The 16,189-nt window shown below is 48.2% G+C and overlaps 5 protein-coding genes across 5 annotated transcripts; 2 read left to right on the top strand and 3 right to left on the bottom strand.

Moving 5' to 3' along the window:
* Positions 1–1,011: 1,011 nt before the first annotated feature.
* Positions 1,012–4,304, bottom strand: V1513DRAFT_386557 (uncharacterized protein; the record flags this gene model as incomplete). Its single annotated transcript, XM_066895264.1, has 4 exons — positions 1,012–1,083; positions 1,128–1,296; positions 1,345–1,445; positions 1,494–4,304. 4 exons carry the CDS (start codon positions 4,302–4,304, stop codon positions 1,012–1,014), a joined length of 3,153 nt encoding a protein of 1,050 aa, XP_066750355.1.
* A 2,283-nt stretch (positions 4,305–6,587) lies between these two features.
* V1513DRAFT_455255 (uncharacterized protein) lies at positions 6,588–8,023 on the top strand. Its single transcript, XM_066899475.1, has one exon. It carries the CDS (start codon positions 6,740–6,742, stop codon positions 7,739–7,741), a length of 1,002 nt encoding a protein of 333 aa, XP_066750354.1. The 5' UTR covers positions 6,588–6,739; the 3' UTR covers positions 7,742–8,023.
* Positions 8,024–8,034: 11 nt separating this feature from the next.
* V1513DRAFT_455254 (uncharacterized protein) lies at positions 8,035–8,588 on the bottom strand. The gene has a single exon (XM_066899474.1). It carries the CDS (start codon positions 8,418–8,420, stop codon positions 8,070–8,072), a length of 351 nt encoding a protein of 116 aa, XP_066750353.1. The 5' UTR covers positions 8,421–8,588; the 3' UTR covers positions 8,035–8,069.
* A 766-nt stretch (positions 8,589–9,354) lies between these two features.
* V1513DRAFT_334199 (uncharacterized protein) lies at positions 9,355–10,772 on the bottom strand. Its single transcript, XM_066894719.1, has 3 exons — positions 10,665–10,772; positions 9,762–10,619; positions 9,355–9,711 (listed from the first exon to the last, which is right to left on the bottom strand). Exons 2-3 carry the CDS (start codon positions 10,428–10,430, stop codon positions 9,553–9,555), a joined length of 828 nt encoding a protein of 275 aa, XP_066750352.1. The 5' UTR covers positions 10,431–10,619; positions 10,665–10,772; the 3' UTR covers positions 9,355–9,552.
* Positions 10,773–12,282: 1,510 nt separating this feature from the next.
* Positions 12,283–13,231, top strand: V1513DRAFT_386555 (uncharacterized protein; the record flags this gene model as incomplete). Its single annotated transcript, XM_066895263.1, has 2 exons — positions 12,283–12,529; positions 12,588–13,231. 2 exons carry the CDS (start codon positions 12,283–12,285, stop codon positions 13,229–13,231), a joined length of 891 nt encoding a protein of 296 aa, XP_066750351.1.
* Between the last annotated feature and the right edge of the window lie 2,958 nt (positions 13,232–16,189).

The following is a 16,189-nucleotide window of genomic DNA, read 5'->3' as shown; positions in this document are numbered from 1 at the left end:
TCATCCTGCAATGTCTGTACAAATCTTGCAGTTGATGTTCCCTTAGACTGGGCATAATCATAGGTCCGATTGTAGACGTCCCTACCCAGCAAGGAGAATATATTGTCATACCTGCGAATCTGGATGAGTTTGAGGGCAGAACCATGCACAACGAAAGCTTCCCAGTTCGCTTAGACATACGCACCTGTATTTGCCAGATGTGGACGTACCGCGGTGGCGCAAGCGCCCATGCTACGGCAGCTATCACATTTGCTGGATTGGATGTTATCGATTTCGTCGACGACCACTTCAAGATAGAAGCATTGGAAGCGACTTACAAGTATGGCATCCATGGCATGCCTACAATCGATCTGAATGAGCATGATGGTGCTCCACCTTGCGCACCGCCAACCACACGCCGGCCACCGGGTCGGCCTCACAAGAAGAGAAGTCGGCCAAATGAGTTTGTCGCTCGGAAGAAGAATATCTGTGGCAGATGCCTGCAGCCAATGCATCACAACTCGAGAACCTGTAGAGAACCCATAGGTTAGGTAGTTTGTTGGGAGGAGTGAATGTACCGTTGGTGTGGAATTAAACGTAGCTGTTAAAACAAATTAATTTGTCTAACTAATAATTAACTTGGTTTAGCCCTAACTTAAATGAAGGATTATGTGGTGTAAATGTCTAGTTGTTGGGCAATAAATTGGCAGGTACGAGTGGCACGAGGCCCGATGGCATTATTGATATTACCAACTTTTCAGTGGCATTTTTGATATTACCCCTTGAAAATATTCTAAAATATATCGTTACTTGCTTCCCAGCCATTTCGTAACATATAGTTTTTAACGCCCAAACGACCTGAAATCTTTCAGCAATGACTATATTATGTTCAAATGGTACAGCTACCCTTGACTGATGTCGGTCACCCTGCGCGTCATTCATTGCCCATTCACCTGGACTACCTGGCCCACTTTTACCCCGGCCCAGCTCACTATCGTGTGCGTTCACCGAGCCTGGTTTTCACATCCCTGTTCACACTAAGTATCCGATTTTATTCCTGCCTGCCCAGTACTCAATGTCTTCCAGGACCCAAGGGTAGATATCCTGCTAAAGTCAGTAGTGATCATCGATGGAATGGGTTTACTCACCTTGTAAGCTTGGACACCAAACCACGTATCGAGATGGCCGTAGTCTTGAAATACTTTGCGGCGGTACCGGTCAGGCCCATTGACATCTCGTAGAAAGCTGTAGTCTGCATCGGTTGACTTAGGATCGTAGGTCTGATTCTTGTCACCGTGGATAAAGCTGATTGGGAAGCTAGACACGACTTAGATACTGGACTAACATTTCACGAATTTTGCTCACTTCAAATGTTTGCGCGCATTATTTGGCGTCACATACACTTTTTCGCGCCTAACATTGAGCAGCTCCTTCTTGGTGGTCATGTCAATGAGCTGCCTGAGGGTCTTGTAGACAGTTAGCAAGCAAGTTCATCTAACATTGAAAGGACGTACGGTCATATTCACTCCGCCTATGAGCTTGTCGAGATTGGAATGGAGCGCATCGTTCAAGTTATCATGGTGCCACAATAAACCAAAGCAGAGGCTGCTACGATGGCACACAGTCGAGCCACAAACTTCACTGAACTGCCCGACAGGATACAGGCGTAGGACTTGGTCGATCGCAAGTTGCCTTAGACCACGTGGTGTACTGTTGACCTCGAGGTAATCAACCCCAAAGACGCGATTGACAATAGGGGCCAAATGGAGGCGTGCTTTAACCCAGTTGACGCTAGCTGCGATGGGGTGCATGGCAACCTGTGATGCGACGATATGGCCAATGCCCGAAATAGTCCCATCGAGCAGTCCGATAAACGTCGCAATACTACCAGCACAGTGAACGACAGCCGATATGTTGGCGCAGCCGGTGCAGCGCTTGGTTTCGGAAACTGCCGCTTCGACGTCAAAGCGAACGCTCTCCATCGCAATCTGACCCATCGACGCGCGAATTGTGGGCGAAATTCGGTGGTCTACAGAGAAGACATCGTAGCCACGGTCGGTGAGGAACGTCACAAAGTTGGTTGGAATCAGGTTCGTTGCAAAAATGTCATATGTGACACTGGCTCCAGGCACCAGCAATATGGGACCCTTCCGGCCCGCGTTCCACCTGTGCATGCGAATACTGCCGCCGTCTTGCGTCGGTGCATACCATTGCTCATGCATAGTGCTCGTGGTGGCATATGTCATGTCCTTGTTAGACCCAGGATACTGAAGCATCGGTGGGAGGAAATGCTCGGCGACATGCCTGGCAAAGTATATCACAAACTGTGCGCTTATCTGGAATGAGGCCAGCTGCTGCCGGAGAGTGGCTAAGCCAGGCGGAATATTAACATTTTCGGGCAGGTTGGCCCAGGCCGCGAAACGAGTAAGCTCTTTGATAAAATCGCTTACTCCGAGGTGGAGAATACCACGCCCAAGAATGGTTCCAGCCTTGAGTTGCCCTTTGTCCTCGCTCGCCGAGACTGTCACATAAAGAGTTGTCGTTGCCTTCCAGATAAGGGCCGGATTGAGCAGCGTCCTCGAGTCAACAATTTTATGACCTTCAAATTTGTACTTGCTTCCGTCGGTCGCGAGCAGATTCAGGTCATAAGCCAGATTTTCCGTGCTGACATGATTCAGATCACGGCTGAAAAGACGAAAGCGGCTACCTGCACAAACAAGAAGAGGATCCGCAGAAAGTGCACGACAACTAACTGTTCCCACAATATCCGCCGAGTGGTCATCAAGCAACACCAGTGCGCGCAGGTCATAAGCGATGATTGTCAGAAAAAACTCCATAGTCGATGAACTCGACCGTCCTTGGCACTCGGCAGTGCGGTAGTCCGCACTGAGCAAGTCGGTCCCAAAGTAGCCTTTCATGACTTCACTGAATGCGATACCTCCTTGACTGGGGACGGGCTGCAGTGGCCTAGGCGGCGCGTATGCAGGTGCTTTAAAATTAATTGCCTGGGTTATCCGGCGCGGGCTAATGATCCAGCCTCGGTCTTTGGCTGCAAACTCCACCGTACGCTCTGCGATCGCAGTAATTGTGAGGAACGGATTGACGCCGAGAGCGGCCGGAATGACCGCACCATCCACCACGTAGAGTCCGGTGTGAACATCGGTCTTCTTTTTGCCGTCACTGTGCTTAAACACCTGTCCTTTATGATTGGTTACACCGTTGCTGCCATCGGTGCCCATGACACAGCCTCCGATCGAATGTACAGTGATGAGCCCGTTGCATGCGATCGGAGTGTAGAAAGGTCCGGGAACAAATTCCCCGCCATTCTGGACTGTCATTTGGGCCAGCATTTCGTGCAATTCGTGAACGTGTGAGGTGTCTCCGACACCCTCAAAGGCGATGCGCAGCTTGTCGTTCTTAAGAGTGAGAATCCCCTGGTTGTCATCGTGGCTCATGATCAAGTACATCATGGTGCGATTAAGTGCTCCGACAGAGGGACCACCGAACCTGCTTTGAATCTCACGAGCTTTGGCCGCAATTCCTTCTACAGGATTCCTGTACGGTCGCACCTTGTATGGAGTCAAATTGAACAAGGTCTGAAGAAACGGCCATAATGCGAAGGGAGCTACGCCCTCCTCAATGACGTATCGATTGAGCACTTCTGGTTGGTTGCGCATGTCAATAATGCCCGTGATGCAAGGGCCGACTTGCTCAGTGACAGGTCGCTTCTTAGGGTCCTGGGGACCAACTCCGATGGCATTACACTCGCCGGCACTTAAGTTGTATCCAAACGCTAGAATGTCACCATTGCCTGAGTAGGACTTGCCCGCGTTGTCGCTCACAGGTAAGCCGATTGCCTTGCTACGAACAATGATTTCAGAAGATCCTAGAGCGCCAGCACCAAGGAACACAGTGTTGGCCAAGACAAAAAACGGCTGAGTGGCAAATTCCTCGGAAAAATTCTGTCGCCCGGGCTGCAGCCACCTGAAGAAAACCGCCCATTTCTTGGTGGATTCGATGTACTTGACGTAGCTAACCTCGCAACTGCAAAATATCTCAGCGCCATGGTTCCAGGCGTCTGCTATATATGTGACGAGCGTTGTGGTCTTGCTCCCGTCGTTGATCCCAGTGCAGTCATTGCCGGTCAATGACGACGCGTTCTGATAGACACCGGCCGCGTTGAGCCCATTATCGAAGGTGACGGTGATAGGAGCACGTCCGAAGCGGTTGCTGTAGTCAGGGCCCAGCTGGGTGGCCTGTCTTTCAAGGGTTGAGAGTTTCTTTAGCGGTGGCCAATCCTCAGGATACTTGTTAGGACGAAGCATTTGCTCCGCGCGGTCGTAGTATTTGGCAAGACCCTCCGCCTTGACCTCTGGAGGCCAAACGTTCATGCGCTCAGTGAGATTGTCCATACGCAGCGCAACGTTGGCATTGAGATGGCTTGTACCTCCAAGACCTTCGCCTACAAAGGCATTTTGCTCGTCTCCAACATATAGATGGTACAGGCCATTGCTTCTTCCCATCTCAATATTCTGATCAGGAGCCGAAATATGGACCTCTGGACTTGCGTCGGCAACATCTTCCGGAAACTCGCCAGGCCAGCGCTCGAGTCCCTTTTCGAGCACAGCGACCGAGTGGCCCGTCCGAGCCATGCGGCAGGCGGCGACACCAGCCCCATAGCCACTGCCCACTACAACGACCTCATAAAAAGATTTCATTTTGGGAACCGATAGGCCGATTCGGGGATAATTGCCTAGCTCTGGAGTAAAGGACATCTTGAGTAAGAAAATATAGAGTATTTTGGAATATATTATCCATATAGCTGATGGGCTGGGACGGGCTCTTCTTATGCACCCCTACTCCAGTTCTTGCCCATGGCGTTATACAGTTTCAATGCAGCGGTTTCTACGTACATTTCCGCATAAAATTTACAGTATCCCTTCAAGAACCATAGAAGACATGCGCATGTTACAATTTAGTGGAAGTTAATGCAGTGCGGCTTGGGTGTGATAGTGCCGCTGCACCGGGACATTTCTTGTGCGGCTCGAGTGTGATAGTTGTCACGAGAGGAGCCTCAAGAATATTACGTCGGTTTGCGTTGGCAATCGACTATTGCACGAGACACGCACGCCGCGCGCACGGTCTGCCAATCTCCACTAAACAAATCACTCACCCTCAACTTTGCTCCTACGCGTCACCACTAAACAAACAAACACTCGGTTAGGGATCGGCACGGATAGACGGATAACGGATATATCCGTGGATATCCGTCGTGGATACGGGATATGGATATGGATATACACGGATATGGATACGGATACGGATAAGACAAGACTGATTAGTCATAGATATATCCATGGTTACCACTGACTAAGGGCCTGTTTTTGGAGTTACGGTGTCCTGATTGCCGTCACGTATCAAGCACTTCATTCTCACTTAATTCTCACTTGTATTTGCTGAATTGTCTCCAAATTGTCGTCACGTGACTCACATGACATTTTTGGATTAGGTTCCATTTTCCTCAGCCTAGTTCTTTGCAATGATTTTAACATAAATAGACCCACATTTGAGTTTTTATAATTACAAAATATAATTATTAACATAGCCATACACTGTTATCATATGATTGCATGACTGAGCAAAGGCTTTACCCTGCCGATATAGTATCGGCAGGCTCTAAAATCCGCTGATAAAATTACGAATAAATATCGGCAGACTTTTATTTCGCCGATATAGTATTCGTAGCCAAAAAAGCCGCCGATATCGTATCGTCAACAGCCCTAGATAAGGTTTAGGTCGAATAATATCGGTTCGAATATTCATATTTGATCGAATATCGGCCAAATCACGTGATATTACTTAAATAAGTTAAACATTTTCTATTAAAGGCTAGTTATCAAGTCGCAACTTCTCGCTTGTGTTGTTTGTGTTGTTCACTTGTCTTCTTCAACACAGAGGTAAGGCCCATACAGCCAGAGTCACTTCTACAGTGTAAAGTCGTGCACCACTAATCTCAGCCTGGCCTAGAGGCCGGGACGCCGGTATTGAAGACGCCGAGCAAATCGGACAACTATTGCTATACTGGCAAATGCCTGTATACGAAAGCTTAACTAGTGATTCTTGCAGTTTAAAATCCCAGTAAATCCATTTCTCTACGGTTGATTATGTAATACTTTGTCGAATATCGAATATCGGCACGATATGTGGAATATTCGATTCGACGGTCGAAGAATGCTTCGAATAATATTCGATATTCGTATTCGATGTCGGGGGAACTAGCCGATATCGTATCCGACCCCGATAATCGGTCGAATAATATTCGGCAAGTCGCATATCGTCAACAGCCTAATCTAGGTCGAGCTCATCGAATAGCGGTAAAACCTCCGAATGGCTGACGCTTAGTGTTGATGCAAATAGACTTGAGTGTTTGTGGTGACGTTTGAGTGCGCACTTTGCTAGAAAGAGATGTCTATTTTGGTCCTGCTGAAGCTTAAGGCAGTTTTTGGCTAATGTCAGCATTTCGTTCCCTGGGGTCTCATAGTCAGCCGCACTGCTTGGCTCTGACTGACGTCACTAAGTCCGTCACCCAGGACATGGGAATAATTTTCATTTATGATGTCACATTTTGTCTCCCAAAGTTTATAATCCGCTCATAGCCAGGATTAACATATTTTCAGTCACCCTTGTTAAATATATCAGAAACCACTGCTTGCCGTCAAGTAACGTTTAATCTCTCATTCGTGCGCCTTTCATATCGATCATGGCGTCTACCTCGATTCCAACGACGATGCGAGCTTTGATTCAGCCCTGTGCTACCGAAAAGCACCTAATCCTCACCCAGCGTGAGGTCCCTACCGCAAATCCTAAGGCGGATGAGCACCTGATCCGCGTGCACACCGTCGCCCCCTGCGCCGGAGAGCTGCTGTGGCCTAAGTATTTCCCTCCCCCAATGCCGCGAGAGTTGATCCCGTGTCCCGACGTTGCTGGTACGATCGTGACGGCCCCTGAGTCGTCTCCCTTTCGAGTTGGCGATGAAGTCTACGCCCGAACCAACTATCTCCGCCCCGGATGTGCACGCGATTACGCGATCGGCGTGACGGACGAGCTCGCCTATCGACCAAAGCACCTGAGTTGGGCGGAGTGCGCAGCTATTCCCCTCTCTTCGCAGACTGCATGGCAGGCGTTATTTCTCCATGTGGGGATTGGAGGTTTTGCCAGCGACACTTGGAAGGGGAACAGGGTGCTGGTCACTGCTGCTTCCGGGGGTGTTGGGATATGGGTGACGCAGCTGGCACATCTGGCCGGTGCAACAGTCATCGGCACTTGTGGTCCCGAAAATATCGAGTTGGTCGAGTCTCTTGGGGCCAGCGAGGTGATTAATTACCGCACCACGGACTTGAAGGAGTGGGCGCAAACAACTCCTGGGAACAAAGTCGATGTGGTCATCGATTGCGTGGGCAGGAAGTCCCTCGAAGACACATGGTGGTGTATCAAGGATGGAGGGGTTCTGCTCAGTATATTCCAACCACCGAAGCAGGTCCAGCCGGACGCATACAGAGGGAAGGATGTCAAAGATATTTTCTTCGTGATGTCGCCGAACAGATCGCATCTCGAGGAGATCACCAAGCTTGTTGAACAGGGCAAGTGTCGGCCAGTGGTGGATAGTATTTGGCCGCTGGAACAATTTGGGGAGGCTTTCAAGCGACTGGATAGTGGGCATGCTCGAGGCAAAATCATTCTGGACATGTCACTGAATCATTGAGGCTTCGTCCTATGGTGATGGGTAATTCTACTGTTCATGCCTTAGTAATAGTATATAAGTAGATAATCAATCCCTTGAGACTGGAGAAAAAGATCGAATAGTCAAATCATCCAGACTGTAACGACGACGTGCTTGACTGGAAGGTGATAGTGCAATTTGTCAAGATACTTGGGGTTTAGGTTTAAACTTTGTTATTGAGTTTGAAGTTTAGAGTTAGCTATTGAGTTTGAAGTTTTTTGTACAGGTACTGTTTCAAAGAATGCATCTGATTTGGAATCGAAACCAGGGCTGCACGATAAAGTATGCGTGACGAATTCTGGCTTCAAGATTAATTGCAGTATTGGAAATCTGCACACTCTGTCGCTATAAATGTTGTGCGCAAAACTGGAAGATCCTCCAGCAATCGAAACCACACGCACTCGATAGCAGACTTATCAAGTTGGAGTTCTGAGCAATAGCAAAACGTCGATATGAAGGCAACATCCAGAGAAGTCTGCCACCCAGACAGCATATAGACTTGCCCTGGAGTAGCCGGTAGGACAGTTTGAATCATATCATTCGTGATCCCAAACTCTGAGGACAATCGTTCGGCATCCACATACTGTTGGATTCCCATTACGGGAGCTATAGTATGTGACGTAATCGAGTTATGCTGATTGAGTTCCACAAGTTGGGCCATCGACTCTATAGACTCGCAAGCGACAATCTCACACACACTTAAAAAGATATTGTCGGTCCGAAGCAAATTGGACAGCTTAATGCAACATATCGAGTCCAAACCTAAATGAAAAATGCTGTCAGTCTTCCGAATATGCGCCTCATCTATTCCTGATACCAGCGCCAGCACTTTTCGAAGGGAGAGCTCAAGGACACTCCACTCTCCAGAGCATAGAAAGTCGTAAGTGAATGACTCTAAATCATGAAGTGCTATGTTCCGGAACTTGTCTAGTAGCATACTGCCGTTAAATATATCCTCTTCTCTGAGTGAGATAGATCGCAGAGAAATAATATATGACGGAAGCATTCTTTCATCAAGAACCTTTCGTGCATGTCTGAAGGCTGCCAAAATGGTGCCGGCCTTATCGCTATTGCTAATAATAAATGTCACGATTATATCTTTGCTAGCAGTCTTCGCGATAAGTGACCGACTTCTGACGATATCGGCCGACGATCCACAAACTGCACGCGAGATCTTCTCGAGATCAAGAGTATGGCCGTCAAAACTCACAATATCTTCCACTAGTCCTGAATATTTCAATTCACCAGAGGCCAAGACGCGGGCTCGAACTCCAGTAGGTATCAACTTGATCTCCTAGTGAGGTTAGAATCATCTCACACAGAATCGTAGGAAGTCTGCAAGTCATATACATCGTTTGAATTCTCAACAACACAAAGCTCGCCAATGCAGCCTCTCATGACTATCCTACTGTGATTTTCGGCCACGCATACCTATATGTAACAGTTATGCCTATTGACAACCTAAACTCTACACATAATAGCCCATGAAAACTTGCGCTACATAGCCTTCAAGCGTAGTACTTCCACCAATCGTCTTACCGTTGATCATATGCCGGAATGCACCGTATGGGAGTTGAACAAGACTGCTCAGTGATAGCTCATCGTCACTATCCAAAGATCCACAATAGTTGCACGATTCTGGGGACTGCAGCATCTGCCGTAGTATAGTGTCCAACTGTTGGACTAGCGCCTCAGCGCTTTTTTGTCCAACTTTCGAAGTTTTTGTCGCCACTCTCCATGTCATAGAATTGCGAAGTTGCTCAAATTCTGTAGCTACGGTATACTATGAACTGTTACTGGAGAATCGACAAGCATACCTCGACTGCCGACCATCCATCAATCGCTTGCCATAGATTGTGTATCGGGATATTGTGCCTCTGATATATAAACAGCGTATGGAACAACCTTCGTCCTCCCGAAACGGTTTGAAAAATGGAAGACAAAGCTGTGTACTGATGGTCAGGAGAAGTATTCACGTAGTGTTGCATTCGACGAAGCATACTTGAAAAGCTGCCGCGAATACTGGCGCGCGTAGGTATCGTAACCATACTGGGAAATTGCACTTGTTCGTCTTCCTCGGTAGTTCGTCCGGTGAGCACGGTTCCGAAGACAACATCTGACAATCCGAGGTAGTAGGAGAGCAGAATCGCGCAACACGTCTGCCCAATTGTCTGGAAAGTGATCCCATTCCGCTTCGCGAACACTGACAGCACCTGCGGTGAAACTTGCTCGACATCTCGGCTCGGCACAATAATGTTGACCGATCTGTACCGTCCGTTCTATAATTGAGATCTGGAAAATCCTCTATACAGCTCCCTCGTAGTTGCGCCCGCCAGTAATTAATGTGACTCTCTCCCTGCGACTCCGTAATTATCCTGGATAGCAACAGTTCAAAATGAGGACGTGGTGTAGGCCTGGACCGTTCGTATGCCTCGTAAACGTCACTGAAAAATGAACACGTCAACCATTCTAGACATGGAGGAATGGAGGCGCACGTCCACCGGCGCAGGCTCTCTTGAGCGGCAAGACTGTTTCCGCAATCGCATCCCCACGTCCGCCTCTGAGTCCTCGCCGACTTCGGACGCATCGGCCTGGGCATCAGTCCCCGTTCGCTTCCCATCAATCTCTCTCGCACCCTATCCGTGGCTTCCCTGTCTTTAGCCGTGTACATCTTCCTCTTGTCCTAACCAGAGCTGGCCTCCGCATTCACCGTATCAAAGCGGATCAGGAACGAGTCCATCGCGTGCTTAAGATCGGTGTCGGCTTCCGCCGCACCAGACTTCTCCTGCTGTTCTTCCCGTCGTTTCGTCAGCATGTTTATCACCAAATCGTGAACCGCGAACCGTGGGGGATTTCATATCTGCACACATTAGCCGCTATCAATATAACGAAATGCCAGATTTACCATATGTCAGGAGTCGACTCCTGAGTGTCTCGTACCCATCGGGCGACCGCCGTGACTCTTGAGAGTCTCGTATCCATCGGCTACCGCCGTGCCGTCTCTGCTCCCCGCGGCGTCCTCCGCCGAAACAGTCCGAGGATCTCGGCTCTCGGCCCGGTGTCTACGTTTGCTCCGTTCGGGTGCTCGGTGTTTGGTTGTTTGTAATGTCTTTGTTTTATTGGTTTGTAGAGGCTCGGACGGCGTAGGAATTGCATAAAAACACGTTGGTTCCCCCTGCCCCTCATAATTAATATTCTAAAATATATCGATTAAAGGTCAACAGCCTTAGGAATCCTATAGTACTCACAGGATTATCGGTATAATCCTCACACCATAATCCTCATTGAAGAGTGTCGCGATCATTTTACAAAATTTCGTTCGATTTCTAAGGGTATAATCGGGTTGGTAAAGGTTAGAGCTTCATAATGGCCAGTCGATGCCCGTCAACGTAGAAAATTCTGCCTCGAGGGGCTGTGAGTCTCGGTCGTTGGAGTTTCGGCCGTTGATGATCCGGAAGAGAGCTCTGTTAATTCAGAACGAGGAGCCGGTGCCGATCTAACTGGGGCAGGAGTGGCACGGGCTACGGCAGCCACTATTTCAGCGACCGTGGGCGGTCCAGCCTCGTAGAGATCGTCATCTAAATCCTCAAATGCGACGTGAGAATATGATTGCTTCGAAACGCGGAATATTGCTTCTTGGCGAGCCATGTCGGATGTCGTAGAAAGAAACGGGTGTTGTTGTGGTGAGGGACGACACGCGACAGGATATAAATATTTAAATAGTCGACAACGTCGGATACGCGGGCAGAAGCAAGCTAGGCCTGAATGGGGGCCACTGCACTGGGTTAGAACCCTAAACAGGCTGCCATGAATTTATAGATTATATTGCTCTTTGGCATATAGGGATCTTCAAACTCGGTGACAAGCACGTTACTAGTAATCGTATTCTCCGCTTATCGGGCAACCCTTGCGGTTATACGCTCAAACCCGTTATTGCGTGAAATCTCGTCTGCTACATCACCAAACCTCACGTGTGGGTTGTTAGCACTACAAACATTAGAGAGGGTTTATGAGGTGCTTACAAGAGATTTTATTGAGACACTGTCCGTCCGGCACGCCTGGATTTAAGCTTTGACGTTGCGTTGCGTTGCAGCGGCTACCAGAGTACTTTCTTCTCGGCCCAGGATAAATAAAGCTACACCCCCCATTTACTAAAGTGAACCCCCATTGCCCGTGCCCGTAGCTCCGTACGCTTTTCCTATTTAGGCTGACATTATCACGTGATGCAAACAAAAACGTCGCGAAACTTTTGGTCCACGTCGCGTCTTTTGTCTGGGTAACAATCCCTTGCTGCTTTCCTGCGGGCAACAGCCTCAATCAGAGTTGTGGACCGTTGGCAGAGTAACAGATCCGTGACAGCGGCGGGCCGAGGCTTTTACAAAAAACCCTTGCCCCATTCAGTAAGGTTACCCTACCTGAATGAGAAGGTGCTTACGATCAGTCTCTGACGCCCTTGATACCGGGTATATAGATCAACCTTATTACCGTCACTGAAATCATAACCATACAAACATCGGTAATTCATGGCCGGCACTAGAGCTATAGGTCGAGATGTCCATTTCTACATCTTTTCAGAGCCTGATAAGGCGATAGGTGGATTGAGATTGAATCCGTCGGTAACGGAGAAATGCTTTCTCTCTATGCTAGCCATCCTCATTGTTGCGTCCGGTCCGTATAGAGTCACGTTGCGCAGCACCGGAGTCGACCTGATGCCTACCGAGAATGACCTCAGGCCAGGCCATTATGACATAAGACCTTACTCTCGCAGAGGTGACCTATTTATTTTCTTATGATGCCTTGTATGAGCAGCTTCCTGATGCTTGCATAGACGCGGTATCCGTCACTGACGAGCTGTGCATTACGCGAATACTTTCAAGAACTATCACTGGCAGAGATGATATTTTTCGAGCTCGAGTCCGTGAGAGAGACGGGAAATGCGTGATAACTGGCACTGTTAACACTAAGGGTTATAGGGATGTTTGGACAGGGTTTGAAGCCGCCAACATATTCCCACTCTCCAGTGAAGAATATTTCGTAAAAAACGGATTTTCTCGGTGGATTACGAACCGTATGGACCCGCATGATACGGGGATAAACTCATGTCAGAATGGTTTGCTTATGCAGTCCAATATCCATCAGAGTTTTGATAGTTTTGATTTCTCTATTGACCCAGATGACGGCTATAAGATAATCTGTTTTGATGAAGATCCTTTCAGGATCGATGGAAGGATACTTGACCCTGTCTGTCGAGATCCCAATGGTAATAGAAGTGCAAGAGATGAGCTCCTGCGGTGGCATTTTCGTCAAGCAGTATTGGCCAATATGAGGGGAGCTGGAGAACCGACTTTTGAAATGGACTTTCCACCTGGAACTGATATGATGGGCGAGATCCTCAGTGGACCAAGGGCAGCCGAAAGGATGGAGGCAGAGTTGTCCTTAAGGTTGAACGGGGTATACATCGCGCAGGGATAAAAATCTTAACCTTAGGAGCCATGTTAGGCTATATTAAGAATTACGGTATATTGCGTTACTTACGGAAGTAGAGCATCAATCTGAAAGTATATATGACTTGAACATTAATAGAATTGTAGCCTTTCTTAGCTGCCAACAATCCCAACGCCAACTTTGGGACTCGGCCAAAATCGTCACACCGTCATACCATGGAATGAATGTCCAAATTTATTATGCACAGCACCTTTTTTTCTAGAAATAAATCTGGCAAAAATCATGGGGTACGATGAACAAGTATGTTATGAGTCTGCCCGCCTCAAGACGGGAGTGAACTTTCAGTGAGATCATTCGGCAAGGAAGATGGCCTGAGAACCGTGCGAATCCGCAGAATCCTTCGTCGTGACTACAGTTAGACCCTCCGCTTCCTGAAACATCTGCGGGTTCAGCGACAACGGTAAAGATTGAATCGATTGCGTTGTGGTAATGAAAACGAGAAACTTGCGGCTGAAGTGTTGGCTGCCGTGAGACCAATAACAGTCAAATCAGCTTCTTCTGAAGCTGAATTCATAACGTAAGTGTCTGTGATGATTATTCCCGTAGTCGTAGCTTTGAAAGAAAAAGGGGGGACAGTCAGTTAAAAAAGGCTACAGGGGGTGACAGGGCTTATTTTGGATCCATCTTACGTTTTCGAAGTAACCCTATCGGCTAACCAATAATATCATGGCGACGTACTTATTCAGGTATAACAAATGTTGATTAGCGCAGAATTAAACGTCTAATGTTCTTTACATTGTTCTAAGTATCACGCCGTTGGGTGCAGAGGTAGTTAAGCGTTTTGTGGGTGGGATTCGCCAGCGAGTTTATTAGTGACTTGCATCAGTTTGCTGTTTGTCACCGTGTTCAACTGTTGCATGCAGCGCACATTCTATTTTGACAGGAACTAGAACATGCGATTTTACTGGCTGCATTTGTTAAGGTTATGCGAATGCCAGAATGCCCTTCCGACGTAGGAAAGCATCTTTGCATGGCGACAATCCGCACAACCCGAGAGAGGTTACAGAAACTATTTAGCCACGGCACCCTCAGGTTTTGTGAGCCCAACCTGCGGGGAATCTTCAGCTGTCTCCCACAGAGTCTTGACCAACAAGTCTATCTATCCTGCGACGAGCAGAGTCTGTGGAGGTTCTATATAATCCGTCTGTAACTAGACGAAATTCGGCTGGCTTCGTGGGGGTCAATGTCACAAGGCTAGGCAGGACAAGGTTGGACAACACTTCTGGGCAAGGATTGGGCAAGGACAAGATAGATTATTCGCGCATGAAGACTAGTCCGCTGAGGGACAACCATCTGCCCTGAGGCTGAGAACAGTCTTTCACACTAGGCTGACATGGATTATATTGTGAGAAAGTCGAGAGGTGTTGTAAAATAGCCAATGATTCCAAGCATTGATGGCACGCAGATGGCGCTTTGGCCACTGGCGTCGTCAGATAAATGCAGTCGAAGCAGTCATGTAGTGTAGTTAGGTGAGTTTAAGGCTCTCCCCAACAGGTTATGAGCCCTGCTCGGCGCTGAAGAGAAGTCTTACAACTCTAGTTAACTTAACACTCAGAAGGATACTACGAGCAATGTCCGAGGATAGGGATGTTCGAGTTTGGAAACTCGAAGGGACCGAGGATTGGGTGCCGTGGAATCGTCAGGTGACGTTTATATTGAAGGGCAAAGGGTTTTACAAATTCCTTGGAGAGGGTCCAACAACGGCAGGCAAGAGTGCACAAGAGCTGGCAAAAGAGGAGCAGGATGAGATGAAGGCTTCGGCGACCATAATGGGTAACCTCAGTCCAAAGTCCAGGCGCAGACTCCCAAGGAGATATGGAATTGTCTGGTGACGTTATACGATCAGAGTACGGCAGGATTGCGCATGCAGCTCAAGAGCGAGCTGGCGACTCTTAAGTACGCAGACTGCAAGGATGCAAATGAGTTCGTGCAGAAGGTTACTGACCTGGTGAGTCGCCACGCGTCGACTGGAAAGCCAGTCGATGAAGAAGAGCAAGTTAGGCTTTTCCTGGACGCAGTCGGCTCTGGCTTCGAAGTGTGGAAGCGACTTGCAGAAGTTAGACGTGGCCTAAGCATAGAAGATCTAACAAATGATTTTCTCGAAGAGGCCCGGAGTGAGCAAAGGGAGACAGCTTTTGCTACCAAAGGAAGAGTGGGGCCACACAGTGGAAAGAAAAAGGAGACCAGATCCTGTTTTACGTGCGGGAAGAATGGTCACATCGCCAATGACTGTTGGTCGAAGACTCGGAAGGACGATTCAAAGACAACGAAGGATCAAGGTCCGAAACTGAATATGTCAGCCTCGGCGTTAAACTCTGACAGTGCACTAACGGAAGCCTGGTTAATTGACAGCGGAGCGTCCGCGCACATCTGCTGTAATGCAGATATGTTTGCAAAGCTTGACGTCACCAGAAAACCGCCTCTCGATGGCTTGGGCGGTGGAGTCAGAGCGGAAGGAGTAGGGATAGTGCGACTGGCCTTACCCAATAATAAAGGGACATGTTAAAAGACGTCCATCTGGTTGCTAGTTTTTTCACGAATCTGCTAAGCGTCAGAAAATTTCAAGAGTCAACCGATGCAAATTTAATCTACGATGGTTCAACAATGAATGCGTTGTCGGCTATTGACGACGATATCGCCGTGAACTTATGGATGCGAATGCCTTACAGGCTGACAACATCGCTTAGGGAATCATTATCGGCCGTGAACAATTTAATGATGTTAACCTTGTCCATGTTTGACCGCGCGCATGACATGTAACGCATATCTCAAGGAGCCGTACACTGCCAAGGCAGAGGATCTATCACAACGGACATATATATTAGGCCCAGAGGTCCTACAGAAGGCAATAAGTTCATTTTATCCTTTTACTAACCACCTCCTCTGCCTTTGGCATATCACGAAGAATGCTCAACTTCATGCCAA

This window comes from Lipomyces chichibuensis (genome assembly GCF_038497645.1).
Source record: "Lipomyces chichibuensis strain CBS 12929 unplaced genomic scaffold V1513scaffold_98, whole genome shotgun sequence".
Taxonomy (NCBI): domain Eukaryota; kingdom Fungi; phylum Ascomycota; class Lipomycetes; order Lipomycetales; family Lipomycetaceae; genus Lipomyces; species Lipomyces chichibuensis.
Note: the sequence above shows the minus strand (reverse complement) of the source record. Positions and strands in the feature narration are given on the sequence as shown.

Coding starts and splice junctions, on each gene's coding strand:
- V1513DRAFT_455255 (XM_066899475.1), top strand. CDS start 6,740: ATGGCGTCTACCTCGATTCCAACGACGATGCGAGCTTTGATTCAGCCC.
- V1513DRAFT_455254 (XM_066899474.1), bottom strand. CDS start 8,420: ATGGCCCAACTTGTGGAACTCAATCAGCATAACTCGATTACGTCACAT.
- V1513DRAFT_334199 (XM_066894719.1), bottom strand. CDS start 10,430: ATGTACACGGCTAAAGACAGGGAAGCCACGGATAGGGTGCGAGAGAGA. Junction 9,712..9,761: donor TATTCGCGGCAGCTTTTCAA/GTATGCTTCGTC, acceptor CCTGACCATCAG/TACACAGCTTTGTCTTCCAT.